We start from the raw sequence: 17,149 nt of genomic DNA on the forward strand, positions 1-17,149 counted from the left end.
ACAAATTAGATCTTACCAAAAGCAGCCCACTACTTATTTTCTAGTCAAGTAATAAAACTATTACAATTATATACATGTAACTGATCAGAAGCAATAATTTACCATGAAACCTCCTCTGGAGATCCTGTTGCATTTGCTGAGTGTTTTCAGGACGCATGAATCCTATCAGCCTCTGCTGAACTTTAGCTGGAGTCCTGAAAAAAATTGCACAATTATGTGTATGTAACAGCTTTATTGAGAGATAATTGAGATATCGTACAATTTATCCAATTAAAGCATACAATTCAATTTTTAAAATTATATTCACATGATCATCTCAAAAGATATAGAAAAAGCCTTTGACAAAATCCAACACCATCCATGATAAAAACCTTGATAAAAGTAGATATGTAAGGATCTTGTCTCCAATTAATAAAAGCATTTATGACAAACACACTGCCAGTATCATTCTAAATTTGAAAAATCTGAAAGCTTTCCCTCTAAAAATAGGAGCAGGCAAAGGTATCCTCTCTCATCACTCTTGTTCAATATATCATATAAAATTTTATCCAGCTTAGCAGGTAAGAAGAAATATAAGGTATATGATCAGGAAAGGATATCAAATTACATATTTTTATTTTTAGATGACATAATACTTTATAGAAGACATTAAAAACTGCAACATGACTCCAAACTCATAATGAATAATTCAGCAAATTGGCAGGATATAAAAATTAATAAACACAAATGAACAATATTCATGTACACCAACAATGAACCCACCAAAAAAGAAAAAAAATTCCTATTCATGGTAGCTTCAACAAAAGCACGAAAAAATTTCAGTGATTGAGAAATCTTTATAATGAAAATTATGGTACTCTAGAAAAAAAAGAAAACGACTGAAGGGGACATTAGAAAATGGAAAGACATCCCTGTTCCTCGGTTAGCAGAACCAGTATTATTAAAATAGCCACACTATTAACAACAAGGTAATTCCAAGCAAAATGCAAAGAGCATCCCTGTCACAACTAGAAGAAAATACTCCTAAAATGTATGGCGGACTTCAGAGAAGATGGTGGCGTGGTAAGCAGCAGGGACAGAGCCTCTCTGAGATTTGCTGTCCAGACACTGGAATATAGCAATGCAAGGACAAGAAAGACAGCAGTGGGTCCCTGGACCCAAGAAGGATCTAAAGTAAGAACTGAAGCCCACAAGGAGAGCAAAAAGGGAGAAACTCCAATGAAGAAGGTGGTGGCCAGCAGCACCTTCTCCCTAAGTCGGGACTGACTGCATGGCAGACAGGTTCCAACCTGCAGGCACATGAAAAACGCTGGCAATCCCAGAGTCCTCCCCAGAGATGCAGTGGTGCAATGGAGAAATGGACACCAGGACTGCACTGGCTGGTGAGTGGAGCAGATCTCGACATTCCATGGGAGTGGGTAACCGGCTGACAGTCATCTTAGAGGGCCAACTGAGCTTAGAACTCAGGACAGCTGCTCCAGCAGCTTCCAACTGAATTTGAGCCCCCAGAAAGTGTGCCAAAAGCTGCAGGCTAAAAGGGTGGAGTCCCAGCCTCGCAGCCAGAAAGCAGCCTAGATATTTTTGTGGTCGTTCCTTTTATTTTTTCCTTCTCTCCTTCCCTCCTGTCTTCTGTACCAGTCCCAGTTTGTGTGATCCTGTCCTCTAGCCTTGCCGCTAATCTCTTTCTCCTCCTCTATTCCTTTAATTTTTTCCTTAACCCTTGTAAATTTTCTCCTGAGGGTAAAATTGGCATATTGAGGGCTTATTTACTGCATACAATTTTCTGCCTTTTGAGTTTGTTACACAACTACAAATATAGTTCATATAGTTAAAGGTGGCAAATTAATAGTTACCACAGTTTGTTATTTTCTAGGCTGTGTTTGATACTAATGTTATTGTTGATTGTACTATTTTAGCCAACGTGATATTATTCTAATTGGTTGTTCTAGGTCTGGCAAGACTGAGACTGCCTAAGGATCATAAACAAGACTATAGGCCAGTACCAAAGAACCATGGGCTGAGCTAAATAGGAATAACTTCTTATCCCCAATAAATTGAAGAAGTAGGATCTTACAACAGACTCAAAAACCAAAACCAGCTACACCTGGAAGACATGGATAAAAAACAGATAAATAAGATGTGCTTTCTTTTTAGACAATGAGTACTGTTCAGCCATAAAAAGGTAAGCTTGAGACATTTCTAGCAAATGGATGTATTCCTGAAACCAAACTATTTAGTGAAAATGAATCAGAAACATGTGTAAATACCTTGTTGTTTCTCTAGTGAGAGAAACTAACTGTTAAGGACCAAAATTTACAGCAGATACTGGGAAGAAGGAAGGGACAAGAAGAAAAGCACAAAAAATTCCAAATGAAAAGCATATCACTTACAGAGAAAATAGAGTCAGATAGGTAACACACTTTTCCTCTATAACAAACTGAAAAAATGACATAAAATATACACGAAGGTCTCTGAAAGAAATGCTCTATTATCTTAAAACTCTATCAGGCAATGAAACGGAAAAAAGAACTAATACACAAACATCCTAAATGAAAGATAACAAACTCAGAGACCACACACTTACGACAGTGGTGGTGGTGAACTTATGGCACACATGCCACAGCAAGCACACACAGCTCTCTCCATAGGACCATGAGCCAAGTCACCTCAGCAGCCAAGCATCAGATAATAGCTGCTGTGTCTAAACTAAAACCTCAGTTTTTGGATTTAATTGTAGTGTTGGCACTTAGTGATAAAAAGTGGGTTTTAGGGGCTGAGGATTTAGCTCAGCGGCATAAGCGCCTGCCTTGCAAGCAGGCAGTCCTGAGTTCGATCCCCGGTACCGATAAAAAAAATGAAAAAGACAAAAAAAAAAAAAAAAGTGGGTTTTAGTTTACAGTTTGGACATCACTCTCTGAAAGGTTTGCCATCACTGCTATAAGATTTCATTTATGTGAAATATCAAGAATAGGTAAATTCATAGAATAGATTAGTAATTAAAGCAAGAGTAGAAGCAAGCCAATGACTGTAAATGGACAAGAGCATGTTTTTAAGGAATCATGCTGAATATATAATTTTATATATTTATGAAAAGTCACTGAAATGAACATTTAAAATGAATTTTATAGTACAAAAACTATCTCAAAAACATGCTTAAAATATTCCCATAATAAATGAAATCAATGTTGCAGGTATCCTAAGGTTTCATCAAAAGCAGAATATATCAATCTAATTCTTCTATGGCAAGAAAAAAATTTGTATAATTTCATCTCTGTAAAATGCAGAAAAGGTTTTTAATCATTTGATCTAAAAGAACTCAATAAAATTGGAATGGATGCTTTCTTAAAATTACTTCAAGGGCAAGTAGCTACATACAAGCTTATTTTGCCTATTTCTGTTCACATACAATATGTAGAATTTGGTGGTCCAGTCTGACAGTAGAGTAATGGTTGCTAAGAACTGGAGGAAACACAGAGGAGTCATGTTATGGGCATAGGGTCTCCTGGCCTGATGAAAATGCTGTGGAAATCAGACAGTAGGGATAGTTATATTGTCCAGTGAATACAGTAAAACCTACTGAACATACATGCTTTAAAAGGATAACTTTTATGGTATGTAAAACATATCTCAACAACAAAAAATACAGTAGAAACAAAAAAAGTGAGGGGCAACCCATTTGGAACTCTTCTTGTCTCTCAGCAACTATTCCTATTCCTCATTCTCCATTCCTATTCTCCAGTAAATTTCCCTACTCCAAACCACCCCCCCCAAAAAAGAAAAAAGTGAATGAATTCTTTTGATTCTTACTTTGGATTTCCTAATGGTCCTCCTGCAAACTGAGAATTTCTATCTAGAAATTCCTGCAAACCTTTCAATTCTTGTAGTACTGACTCCAGCAGCTGGGAGGGAACACTACTCTCAATCTGTAAGAAATGAAGAATTTTCAGAAGTTTAAGAAACAATGGGAAAAGCTTATCTATAAAATAATGCATATAGTCGCAATTGTATATACAAAAATTTACCTTTGAGGTGTCCTACCTTTATCAACAGTACAGTTCTTTCTAATATCAATTCATATCTTGACCTGGATTTTGGGCAATGAAGGATCTAATATTTGTCTCTACTTGGTCCAGTAAGATGAATGTATAATTTACATATAATAAAATAAATATTACATGAACATCTTATTTTCTGTATTTTTATTTTTTGTTTTGGTACTGGGGATTGAACTCACGATCTTGTGCCTGCCAGACAGGCACTGTGCCACTGAGCTATTCCCAGTCCAACTTTCTGTATTTTTAATACAGATCAGAGTACAGAATCATTTCTAGCATACAAGAAAGTTTCCTAATGTGCTTTTCTAGCTATTACTCATCTTACCACCAAAGTAATCACTTCTACTTCTACCACTAGATTAATTTTTCTAATTCTTAAATTTCATATAGTGATACCTTGTCAAACTCAATTTGTTCCAAGTTCATGTTTGAACACCAAAAAGTTCGAGAACTGAATATGTTTTTGCCATAAGAAATAATGGAAAACCAAGTAACTGGTTTTGAATCTCAAAAATTATAAATTGAGGGCTGGGAGTTTAGGTCAGCAGCGAAAATGCCTACTTGGGAAACACAAGGTTGTGAGTTCAAACCCCAGTACCCAAAAAAATATATCTATATATCTATCTATCTATATAAATTCATTTTTGTAGGGTTGTAACAAATGTCTTTCTTGATCTCTATTGTGGTTCTCATAGTTTTCCTCTTAGCTTTACTGTTGGTATCACTTTGTTTGCAGCCATGCTTATTATATTTTACATAACCAAAGTGCACAAAAGAACAAGCACACTGACAAACGTTTTTCCATACTAACGCAGGCACTGTATTTTGTCTGGGCGAGAGTGGTGCTTAGACTGAAGCGTCACTCCTTTGCACTAACTGAGAGACACGATGCGTACAGGTGGTTTTTGGTTTGACTATCAAGCAAAGTTAAGAACTCTGAGCAGATTTTCTTTTTTCCAGCTCTGCTCTTCACAGTGGGAGCTGTTTTCCAACTAAGGTATCATTGTATCTGTCAGCTAAATATGTTCTCCTTAGAGATGTGAAAAGTCAGAGTATCACAGGTAAGAAGATACTGGGGACCAGACATGTGGCTATATATCTGTAATCCCTGTACTTTAGGAGGCTGAAGAAGATTGGGCAACTCAGAGACTTAGTAAGACCTTGTGTCAAAAAAAAAGGCCAGGGCGGGGGGGATTGATACGTAGCTCAGTGCCAAGACCCTGGACTTATGATTCCCCATTACCAATTATCTGGTACCTTTAAAGAAAAAAAAAAAAGCTTAGAATAAATTGTATCTATATCCTATATTCATTAAAGAAATCTTTCTACTTAAATGTGTAAATTACAAAGTTCTATAAGATGTTTCATAGAGCAATCTGGGAAGTATCTCAATGCAGGGATAATGTTGAATCCAGTAGTATTTTGTACACCACTCAAGTATTAATAGTAAATTCTGAGTGAAATTAAGTAATAGCACTTACTCATACTTCACAACAAGTTAACAAAGAGACATGTTATTCTTCCTTTTTTAAAGAAAGTTATCAGGCTTTCAAATGTTAAGAAATTTACTCATGATCATATAGGTAATAAGTCTTACAGCTGAAGCTTAAATCACAGAACAGTTTACTGGACAAGAACACAAACATCTATACAAAAAAAATAATTAGGCTGGTCCGATGGCAGTGGGTTATTAGAACTTATTAACATTAGTGTCACTAAAGTTGGTATACCACCCCCCCACTGCTAAATTTGACTGGCTTTAAAAAAAAAAAAAATAATAATAATAATAATTAATGCACCTTATTTACAATACCAAGAAATGTGAAAGAATATAATATCATCAACCAATTACATCCAAACAATGAAATAATATTATACACACTTACTGCGGTGATCTCTCTATTGCCACTCTTGAATACTTTTTCCACAACTAAGCTGGCATCCCAAATGTTTCTGAAACAGAAAGTTATTTTAACAATTGTGCTATAAATTATGAAAAAAATTACAATATACAGTAAATTCCTTTCTGTAAGAAAGTAAAAACTTTGTTCAGTTTTCAAAACATAGCAATGCTTTCATTACCATGTATTCAATGAGCGAGAAAGGTGGAAAACAGGAAAATTTTCAAATCAAATATAAACTATTTATTTTAGACAATGAAATGCTGCTAAAATTAAATAAAAAATCTCTGGATAATGAATTATAAAGAGGGCTTATGATGAAGAAAGCCATATATTTATAATGGAGTTCCTTCCTCAGTCACAATTCAAACTGAATGATATGAATGAAAGCACACATTTCGAATTTAAGAAAAGTGTACACTGGCCATGACAGTAAATTAGATGACACAGTGATTGCAAAAACAGTGCAATTTTATCCTTCTCTATACTTATTGCCTTTACCATATGACTTCATAACTTACAAATAGGAAGTCTATTTCCCACCTGAGTGGGCCTTGATTTCCCTTCCACCAAGCAAATGAAGTGGAAAAGTAAATGGGAGGCCAGTTCTGAGTCTAGGTATCAACAAGCTTTGCAAGTTTCTACTCCTTCTCAAGGAACCATGCCCCCAGAGGGTGAAGAGGATGAAATCATGTGCACAACAGCATAGCTATCTCTGCTGAGGATACTCTAGACCAGGAAACAAGCATTCTCCTAAACATACAAGAATGGAGCAAAGATAAAAAGAGCCCTTCCTAACCTATACATAAGCATGAGTGAAATGAACAAGAACAGAACTTCTCATCTGACATCCAGACACATGTCGCCGGTTATGGCATGATTTGAAATGCTGTATTAGGTTTCTAACAGATATATTCTGATGCTACATATAGACACACAGGACTAAAAGACAGCAATGAAACACATAGATAATACATAGCACGAATGATAGAAAACCTTATCAATGAAAAAAAAGAGCTAAAAGTAACAGTAAAATTTAACATAAAAAGTCTCAAATTTATTGTTTAAAAATATTTTACTATTCCAAATAGCAAAAAGTGAGCAACATCCATAGCCTACTTACCCCATGATTCGCGAAAAGTAAATACAAATGCCATTGTGCTTTCCAGAAAACACAATCTCTGGTCCAGTTGCACCGCTCATACTTGTGGCCTGAGTTGCTGGACTTCCCATAGCACAAACCGGAGTTGACATGGCAGGAGGGTGCATACCTTAATCACACATAATAACAAAGCTCTAAAAGATATTACTTTAAAAACTAAGAATTCTCAATTACCCAAGTTTGTCACATCTGAACCCCAAAATAATAGATATCATTTAGTTTTGCTTGATAAAAGAGTCTTCAGACTTGATTTCTTCCAAGCAAAAAAAATTCCAGGCAGATTTGCAAGGGTTGGTAATGCAGAATAAAAGAAAAAAAAAAAAAAAGACAAAACAAAAACCTATACAATCACCATTCCTAACATCTTGATTAGAAAAATAATTTCTGGGCCCAGCTAAGTGCTAATATTCCTAGGCACACTCCTTAGGAGTGCTTAAATGAAAGCATTCATGGCCAAGTGCTGATACTTGCTTGGATATCACTTCTATTAAATGACATTTTTCTCCAAGGAAATAGGGAAGGCTCATCTTTTTTCACAGTAAACAGTAATGATATTAATGCATAACATTACTTCTTCAAAAATAGGAGGAGCAGGGCCAGGGGTTTAGCTCAATGGCATAAGTGCCTGCTTGGCAAACACGAGGTTGTCAGTTCAATCCCCAGTACCAAAAAAAAAAAAAAAAAAAAAAAAAAAACCACAGAGTAAAAGGGTACCTTGAGACGGTGTTCCCAAAAACGATGGATTAGGATAGGGACTACCACTAGGAACAGGAGAACCTAATAAAAGGAAAGAAGAATATGAAATCTATAAAATAAACTTCCCATATTTTGAATCTGATCAAAATTAGGCACAGAATGTGTTTCTAAGTAGAAATAAGGAGGAGAATTAGGAACTCGTCTTTTTCCAAAACTTTCTAACCCCATATTGAAAACGCTGACATTGGAATGTTATCGTGTAGCTGTCTTTTAAAAGACGCATTTTAACAAAATGAGTTATGTAAATACTATTGGTTGCATCTATTTTATCTATTTTATTACATTAAAAATTTAATATTAATATAAAATAACTTTAAAGAAGCACAAGCTATAATTTACCACCCATAATACAGCAGCTATAAAACATAAAAAAAAGCTCTACTGATTGAAATATCATAAAATTCCTAAAATTCAAACTATTACCAAGTTTCATTTCAATATGTCATACTCACTAGAACATACAGGCATCCCCAAGATGGGACCAACATTACTTGGAGTGGGAAGAGTAGCCGGAAATCTCATCTGTGCTTCACCACCATACCTATTTGAAAATAGAAACTGAGTTCTTTTTCTATTTGAGTTATTTGAGTTAAGCACAAAGAGAAGCTGAGTTCTTTTTCTATTTGAAAATAGAAGCTGAGTTCGTTAAAATTATTTATTTTAAAAACTACACACAGATTGTTCCTAGGCCTGCTGTGCTTCCAAATAAATGTTCTAAATTTTAGATTTTAACTCATAGTGCTGATCATGAAATATATAGTTGGGACATATAATAATATTCAGTAAATGTTAACCAAGAGAACAGAAAAAAGATATGCAATGCATAGAATTTACTTAGTGGGAAAATAGCCCTATAATTTCCACATCAGACTATATTCAAACCATACATTAAAACATGTTTTTAACAAAATCATTTTGAAACTCACTTGCTGTCTGTGTGTGTGTTTTATTTTATTCTAATGTTACTGGGCATTGAACATAGTGCATCACCGCTAAGTTACATCCCAAAGTTAACTCTCCTCCCTCTTGAGACAACTCTTCACTAAGTCCCTGAATTGCCCAGTACAGGCTCAAACTTCCAATCCTTCTGCCTCAACCTTACAAAGTGCTGGAATTAGATGGGATTAAGTTAGCATGCATGCCACATCCATCTACTTAGATAAATATTTAAACAAACAAACACACAAATCTCTCTCAGAACTAGGTCTACAGCTCAGTGGTGAAAAACCTGCCTGACATGCATAAAGCCCTGAATTGATCCCCAGGACCACGGAGAGAAAAGTAAAAATTCTCTCATAATAAATTTCCTTAACATGACTCAGAATCCCTCAGACTAATGATACATATACAGCAGAAATGGTAGTTTGAGGAAGCAGAAAAAAAAGTAACACAAAATTATGCCAGTCTAGGTGTTCAGTCATTATTATAGTCTTTCCAATTTTACTCTTTTGCAAATGAATAATTGGCCTATGTAGAGATTGAACTGTTTGGCACAACCTTAAGCTGTGACATTGGCAAAGCTGCCATTTATAAAAGTGGCCAACACAAAAACATGTCACATCTACCTGAAGAAAGCCCGTGTAGCCCAAGCTGATACTTCTCGATCACAGGCGGCAGTGGAGCAAGCAAGAATAAGGCAAGTTGCACAAGCTTGGTCTTCCTGTTAAAAAAAAATAAGTCTCCCTAGATCAAATATAAATATCTTAAACATATTAAACATAAACATCTTAACAGAAGTTTTGTTTTACTAATATATCCAGTGTTCAAATCTGTGATTACAAGTTTTCAAACATTTATAAAACTGTACAAGCTCTCTTCAATGAGTAACTGTTGATAAATGAAATCAGTTGATACTAAAAAAAAATAAAATAAAAAGTAAAGACTTCTAATTTTATTGCTTTTCCTTTTTGATACAGGGTTTCACTATGCAGTTCAGGATGGCCTTGAACTCACAGGGATCCTGCTGGCTCAGCCTTCCAAATGCTGGGATTAGAGGTGTGTGTCACCATGCCCAGCTACAATACAAGACTACAGATTTTAAAGTGTAACACAAACACTAGGATAAAAGGATCCTTTCTCTTTTTGTTAAGATTCTAATATACCTTCTGGTTTATTTCTCCATTTTTTTTTCTCATGGCTTTTTGCCTTATGAAAAATATCACAAAGAGGTAAATAGATTTACTAGTATCTTGTTATGAGACTGGTACTAGTTTAATAGTTTCACATATATTCCTTATGTATATATTATAATACAATGCATACTGTACATTAAAAAAACCCTCATGCTCAGCGAATTCAAGTAAGCACCGTAGTGGTGTGGCTCAGATTTTTAACAGGTGGTTTGAATTTATGGTATGTATAACTTTTTTCATTTGTTTGCTTTTTAGAGACAATTTTGCTATAGAGTCCAGGCTAGCCTTGAACACACTATGTAGCCAAGACTGGCCTTGAACTTATAGTGATCGTCCTGCCTCAGCCTTCAAAATGTGGAATCATAGGCATGTGCTAACATGCCAGATGGGGCTATATAATTCAATTTGATCAGATATTCATTTCAAGCAACACATTCACATTGCTAACCCCACAGTCCCATTTATGGCTTAGTGATATTAGCACCCCCAGTTTCTCACCCTCAAGTTTCTTTGTCAGGGCATTAAGTATAGACATATGTGTGAATGTTTGCAAATCTATAAAGGTAATGTCATTTGCTTTTTAAAAATTGCATTTATCACACATCTTGATCAGCAGACTCTAATTAGTAGTATTTTACTAAGAACTTACTAACATCAGAATAAAATTATGAAAGAAGTCTCATCATGTCTGCTTTCAAATGTCAGTGTACACAGGCTCAGCTAAAGAAAGGCGAACTACTGAGATTATCTGCTTATTACAGTATTTTACTTGTAACTTAGGTAAAATTTTAACTCACTGTTTCATAGTTTTAAAATATTATATTTTAAAAAAATTACCTGATGTAATTTAAAGAATCTTTCAATCTCTTCTCCATCTCCCCCGACATTACTCACAAGTAGATGTCTCAGTTGGTCTACAGGTCGAAGTTTATGAAACATAAGGCTCCCCTGAGAAGTTCAAAAAGATTAAACAATATGAATTTATTAGTTTTGGCTCGTACAACTGAAACTACTACCTTTTTAATCAGAGAAATAAAAAAGACCCAAAAATACAAAGTTCATTTACTTTTCAGTTCCAACTTACACTAGATCTATATATTCAGAGAAAATGTTACAAATTCTGATCTTCCCATGCTACCCCTCTCATTGGAGCCCTTAAGTTCATTATTCACTAATAATTCAGACTGCACTTGAATGATGCAACGAATCTTGTAGTGTGAAAATGTAGATAAAGCAGCACTAACGTATAGAGTAAGAATAGGACACAGAAATATAAACACTTGAAAAGTGTCAATCTCATTCTCTTTTTTCTTTTTCTTTTTTTATTGGTACTGGGGATCGAACTCACGACCGCCTGCTTGCAAGGCAGGCGCTTATGCCGCTGAGCTAAATCCTCAGCCCCCAATCACATTCTTAATAAGAAAGCAAAAAGAGGTTGTGAGGAAGCAAGCATTCACAAATATCATTAGTGAATATATAGAGAGAAATATGGCAATACAGTACTTATGAATGCACATACCCTTTAACCAAGTGAATATAACAGCTTTATTTATATAGATGCAAAATGACAAATGCACAAGACCGTGACATTATTTTAAAGAGAAGTTACTCAATTAATAGATTGATTAAAACATGGTATACTGATACACAGGAATACCTTTCAATTGTAAAGCAAAATGAGAAATTTATATATCAATATAGGAAGTCCTTCAAAAGTTTTTAAGTTTTGACTGTAAAACACAAGGTACAGAACAGTAAGCATGAGGTCCTGAATTTGACTCCCAGTAACCCCCCCTAAAAGATACAAAACTACAAAGAAAAACCAGAAGTATAACTCTCTGGTAAAGAGAGCTAGATCTTTTTGTACCACTTCTAGTATCTACAAATATATTTTAAAATATTATAAGACTACTTCACAGAGTATTTGACAAAAAACATTAAGCATCTATTCTATTCTTATCTCTTCCTTAATGTGCACCTACCTGTGCTGAGAGAAGAACGAATTTCTTTGGAGGTAACATGTGCTGCTGCACAACAACTGGTGAATCAGTTATTGGAATATTGTCTTTATTTAAAGGTGTAATTATTTTATCTACTTTCAATTCATCTATTGGAGAAAGAGCCCAGGCATGGCCATCCACACGGGTTGTCATCTATAGAAAAGAAATGCACTTTTTACACATCTTATTGAAGTCATAAAACAAAAGCTCCTGGAAAAATAGATGTAATATCCTTGTAAACCACTCATATGAACATCCTCAATAGTATGCATTTCATTTCTATTATCCTATTCTCTTCATTAGGCATCTTCTATAATAAGAATCTTCTCATACTACAGAATAAAAGCAAAGTTTTCTTAGAATTAACTGTTCAGGATGATTGTTTTACCAAATTTGCAGGATAGCCAACCTGTCTTGGTAAATCCAGTGTTATTTTTTAGCTGACACATAAAAAATACTGTTCTCTTCTAAAGTCCTACCTGTTTTCAAAGATCCAGTCCAAAAATAGCTTCTGAAATGTATTTGCACTTCTCAGATGAATAAATATAAATGGCAAATAAATATGAAAAAATGTTCAGTATCACTGGTCATTCGAGAAATGCAAATTAAAACAACACATATTCCATCTCACTCTTGAAGAACGGCTATCATCAAGAAATCAACAATAACAAATGCCAGTGGGGCTGTGAGGAAAGAAAAAACCCTTCCCCACTGTTGGCAGGAGTATAGGCTGGTACAACTACTGTAGAGATTCCTCAAAATGCTAAGATTGGAGGTCCCATTCAACCCAGCAATTCCTCTTCTGGGTATTTTCCCAGAAGAATTAAAAACATCATACCACAGAGATGTACGTGCATCCATGTTTACAGCAGCACAGTTTATAATAGCCAGATCTTGGAAACAACCTAAATGCCCATCAAATGTGGAATGGATAAAAAGTTGTGGTATTTTATGCAATGGAATGTTACTCAGCCATAAAGAAGGATAAACTGGACATTTTTATAGGTAAATGGATACAACTTAAGAACATAGTGAAATAAAGAAGACACATGTAAACATCATATTGTTTCATTAGTGTGACAAGCTCAAAGAAAAAATGTTGTATGTGTGTGTCTATGTATATAAAAAATGGTTAAGATAGTTATACCACTGATTTCTCTAAGTTCACTGAAGGGAAAGATTGGTACTGGTACTGTTCAGAAAACTGAATGCAGATGTCTAGTACTCTGGGTGAAAGATTCCGAGACGATAGTGCATAATGTATATACCGTTGTTGCCCCAACTGGTGTGTTTTAAAATTTTATTGTCTATTTTCTTTCTTCTATTTATCCTTGAATAAAATGGATTTGGGGGAAAAAATAGGATTGGAAGTCCCCTTTGCCCCCGCTATTCTTCAACTCGGTATCTTCGCAGAAAAATTAAAAAGATCATACCACAGAGATGTATGTGCAGCCATGTTTATGGCAGCAAAATTTGTAATAGCTAATCTTGGAAACAGCCCAAATGCTCATCAATTGTGGAAAGCATAAAAAAAGACATGGTATTCTTGTAGAATTGAGTACTATTCAGCTATAAAGAAGGAAAATATCAACGCTTTAATAAATGGATGCAACTTGAGACCATATTTGTAAGTGAACTAAATTCAGACTCACACGTGCAAACATCCAATTGTCTCCCTAGTTTAAAAAAACTGGTAGATTAAATAAGATCCAAAATGTACCAGAGGGGCTGGGAATTTAGCTCAGTGGCATAAGTGCCTACCTGGCAAGCAGGAAGTCATGAGTTTGATCCCCGGTACCAAAAAAAAGAAAAAGTACAACAGATATTGTGACAGCGAAAGGGAAGAAACTGCTCAAAAGGAAAGAACAACAGGATGAGAGAAAGAAGAAGGTAAAGGGAAAAGATAATTACATGATAAGACAATTATACTCCTAATCTCTATTAGTGCACCTAAAAAGAAAAAGTTTGTGCTTGCATTAATCATTTTTTCATGTCTAAACTTGTAATCTCAGCAACTACTTTGAAGACAGTAATGCACAATATATTAACGATTCTTAATCTTCTATTTATATTAACGATTGTTAATCTTCTATTATTTTGTTTTGCAATTCTGTATTGCTTTTAGTGTTTTAAAATAAAAAACTAAAGAATTAAATGAGAAAAAAATATGAAGTCCTACCTGCATTCTAAGATTTTTAAATGTTTTGGGGTGGTTTTTTTTTTTTTTTTTTGGATTTTTGAGAAGAGTCTCACTGTGCACTTCAGGCTGGCTTTGAGCTCAATGTGTAGCTCAGGCTGGTCTTGAACTTGTAACATTCCTCCTGCCTCAGCCTCCCAAGTGCCGAGATTACAGGTGTGAGCCACCATGCCCAGCTTAAATGTTTTAATTTTCTAAAATATTTTTGAGTGAAACATCTCAGGCATACAAACATGTTGTTACAGTAAATGTCCCTAACCCCAAATAATTACTACCATTCTGCCCATGTTTGCTCTTTTTGTATATTTTTATCTTATTAAGCTATCTTAAAAGGTACAGTTGTCATGTCACTACTACATATATTTCTATGAATCTTAAAAAAACAAAGATGCTTTTATGTACTCATGCCATTATAACATATTAAAGGCCAGGAATTGAGCTCAGTAGCACAAGCGCCTGCCTGGCTAGCATGAGGTCGTAAGTTCGATCCCTAGTACCAAAAACAAAACAAAACAAAACAAAAATTAGAGGTAAATACATACCCAAATGGCATTTACATATGCCTTCCATTATAACATTTAAGAGTGCTAACAATTCCCTAATCAAATATTCAGACAAGATAAAATTTTCAGTTATTCTCATGTCTTTTACAGCTATTTTTTTTTTTTTTTGTCTTTTTTTTTTCATTTTTATCGGTACCAGGGATCGAACTCACGACTGCCTGTTTGCAAGGCAGGCGCTTATGCCACTGAGCTAAATCCCCAGCTCCTTACAGCTATTTTTAGAAAACCATAATTTGTTCAAGGTTTACATATTTGGTAGCTTTTTTTAAAAAGAAAAGTCCATAGATCAGATGTTATACAAATAAAATTATATGTTTTAAGAAAAAAATAAAAAGGACTGTTAACATTATTAACTACTTCTTATGTATCAGGCAGTTTTCTGAGTGTTTATATACATAATCCCTTGATTGATCCATAGAGGTAAGTACTATTAAAAATTTTTTAGATGAAACAGGAGTGCTAACAACTATTAAATCCTTTGCCACACAGCTTAGAGGTAGGACCAGAGTTTAAACTTTTACCCCCATACCAGTCAAGGCATCTGTATCAGGATAGGATGTATATCTTGTGAGTTCTTACAATTTCTCACAGCATGAGGCTCGTAACAGGTGGTGAGAAAAGTTCAAAGAATTAAAAAAATAAAATGGGCACGTATCTCAGCATGTACTTCATGATCCTATCCTAGCTTCTTGAAACATGTCAGAACTTGGTAGAGTTGATTCAAACTATAGAGCTCATTCAAACTATCCTCTCATTCTGGTACTGGGATCTCCTCCTCTCACTTATGCACTCTTTTCCTCAGTGAAAAGGCTCAAATTTGAGAAACACCAGGAAGCAGTCAGTGACAGCTGGCACAAAATTGCCTACAAGGAGATGGCTCCAAAAGAAACTATTAATTATACTTCAGTGGGACTGATTTATCTGGCTTAATGAGCAGACGCTAAGGACCCTGCGTGAGTAACCTGGACAGACGAAACAGAGGACGTGAAGGGGACAGGGAAAGATGCTGTTGTCTCCTCTTATTTGAACAACAAAGACTAGAACAGATGGCCAGGAAGAACCAGTAGGTGGACTCAATACAGCCTTGCTCCCAACCCAGGATATCATTATGGTTATGCATTTGCAACACAACTGTATGCTGGTGTGTGTACATCTGTGTAGATAGAAAAAAACAGATGTAATAAAATGATAAAATGTTAGTAATTCTCTCGTGGGGTTCAATTTAGTGTTCAAAGTGTATTTTAAAAAGTTTATGTAATTTAAAAGTCATTAAAAATTTAGGAAAAACTATAGGAATTGTTAAAATAAAATTCTAGGACATGGGGCTGGGGATTTAGCTCAGCGGCATAAGCACCTGCCTTGAAAGCAGACAGTCGTGAGTTCGATCCCTGGTACCGATAAAAAGGAAAAAGACAAAAAAAAGAATTAAAATTCTAGGACATAACTGTAATCTATTGCTTTAAAACTGAAGAACTAAAAATACAATATATTTAAATGAGATGGAGATCATTTCAGAAAAGATACATTTCTTTTCAGATACATTACGGAAAACATTCCAAAAGGGTCTTAATGTTTTCTTTAAAGGTATGCAAAAATTTCCTGTTAATGAACAAAGCATTAACAGATTACATTTCTTTTGAATATGATTTCTTTCTTATTTCTTCAGAGGTGGGTGGAGTAAGGACAGAATTTCACCATGTAGTTCAGGTTGCCCTTGTAGTCACAGCAATTGTGCCTCCTCAGCTTCCCAAACGCTAGTATTGTAGGAACGTACCGGCACGCCCAGCTTTAGTACTAAACACAAAGTATTACTAGAAGTAAACTACAATAAATCAAAAGGTATTTTCCATATTATTCTTAAATACTGTATAAGTGCTGAGCGTGTGGCTGAGTCATAGAACCTTGTTAGCAAGCACAGTGCCCTGAGCTATAACCCTCAGCATTATAACAACAATCACCAAAAAGACTACTACATTAAAGTTTCTTTAGAATTCTCAAGATAACTTACCTGGGTTTCCATCATTGGCTTTTGGAAAGAAAACGTGTCATGGTTGACACACCATAAAATGTCACTATCCTCATTTTCTGAAGCTGCCATCAACAGAATACCTAAAATTTAATAAACTCTTATTACATGATGTCAAACAAAATGCATTCTCTATCGGCTTTATGACAATTCACATTAGTATATAAAAATCTTTATAAACAAACAAGTTATGAAATAAAAAATTCCTTGAAAGAACATATAATTATTATTTGGGTACAGCTGTCAGGTGTCCTCAATCTTTTTTATTTATTTATTTATTTATTTTTGTCTTTTTCCTTTTTATTGGTACCAGAGATCGAACTCACAACTGCCTGCTTGCAAGGCAGGAGCTGATGC

At 34.9% G+C, this 17,149-nt stretch overlaps 1 protein-coding gene across 1 annotated transcript in view; it reads right to left on the reverse strand.

The window, feature by feature from the left end:
• The window catches only part of Nup155 (nucleoporin 155), a 61,237-nt gene that overhangs the window by 25,576 nt on the left and 18,512 nt on the right, over positions 1-17,149 (reverse strand). The window contains exons 12-21 of the mRNA XM_003470279.5: positions 16,775-16,875; positions 11,989-12,159; positions 10,844-10,954; positions 9,440-9,534; positions 8,327-8,415; positions 7,833-7,895; positions 7,080-7,227; positions 5,942-6,008; positions 3,808-3,923; positions 103-194 (exon numbers count right to left, since the gene is read on the reverse strand). Of these exons, the coding sequence (XP_003470327.2) occupies positions 103-194; positions 3,808-3,923; positions 5,942-6,008; positions 7,080-7,227; positions 7,833-7,895; positions 8,327-8,415; positions 9,440-9,534; positions 10,844-10,954; positions 11,989-12,159; positions 16,775-16,875 (1,053 nt within the window). The remainder of the gene's footprint in view (positions 1-102; positions 195-3,807; positions 3,924-5,941; positions 6,009-7,079; positions 7,228-7,832; positions 7,896-8,326; positions 8,416-9,439; positions 9,535-10,843; positions 10,955-11,988; positions 12,160-16,774; positions 16,876-17,149) is intronic.

The sequence above is a fragment of the Cavia porcellus genome, unplaced genomic scaffold (genome assembly GCF_034190915.1).
Source record: "Cavia porcellus strain 051 isolate PalLab524CR breed Dunkin Hartley unplaced genomic scaffold, mCavPor4.1 scaffold_11, whole genome shotgun sequence".
Taxonomy (NCBI): Eukaryota; Metazoa; Chordata; class Mammalia; order Rodentia; family Caviidae; genus Cavia; species Cavia porcellus.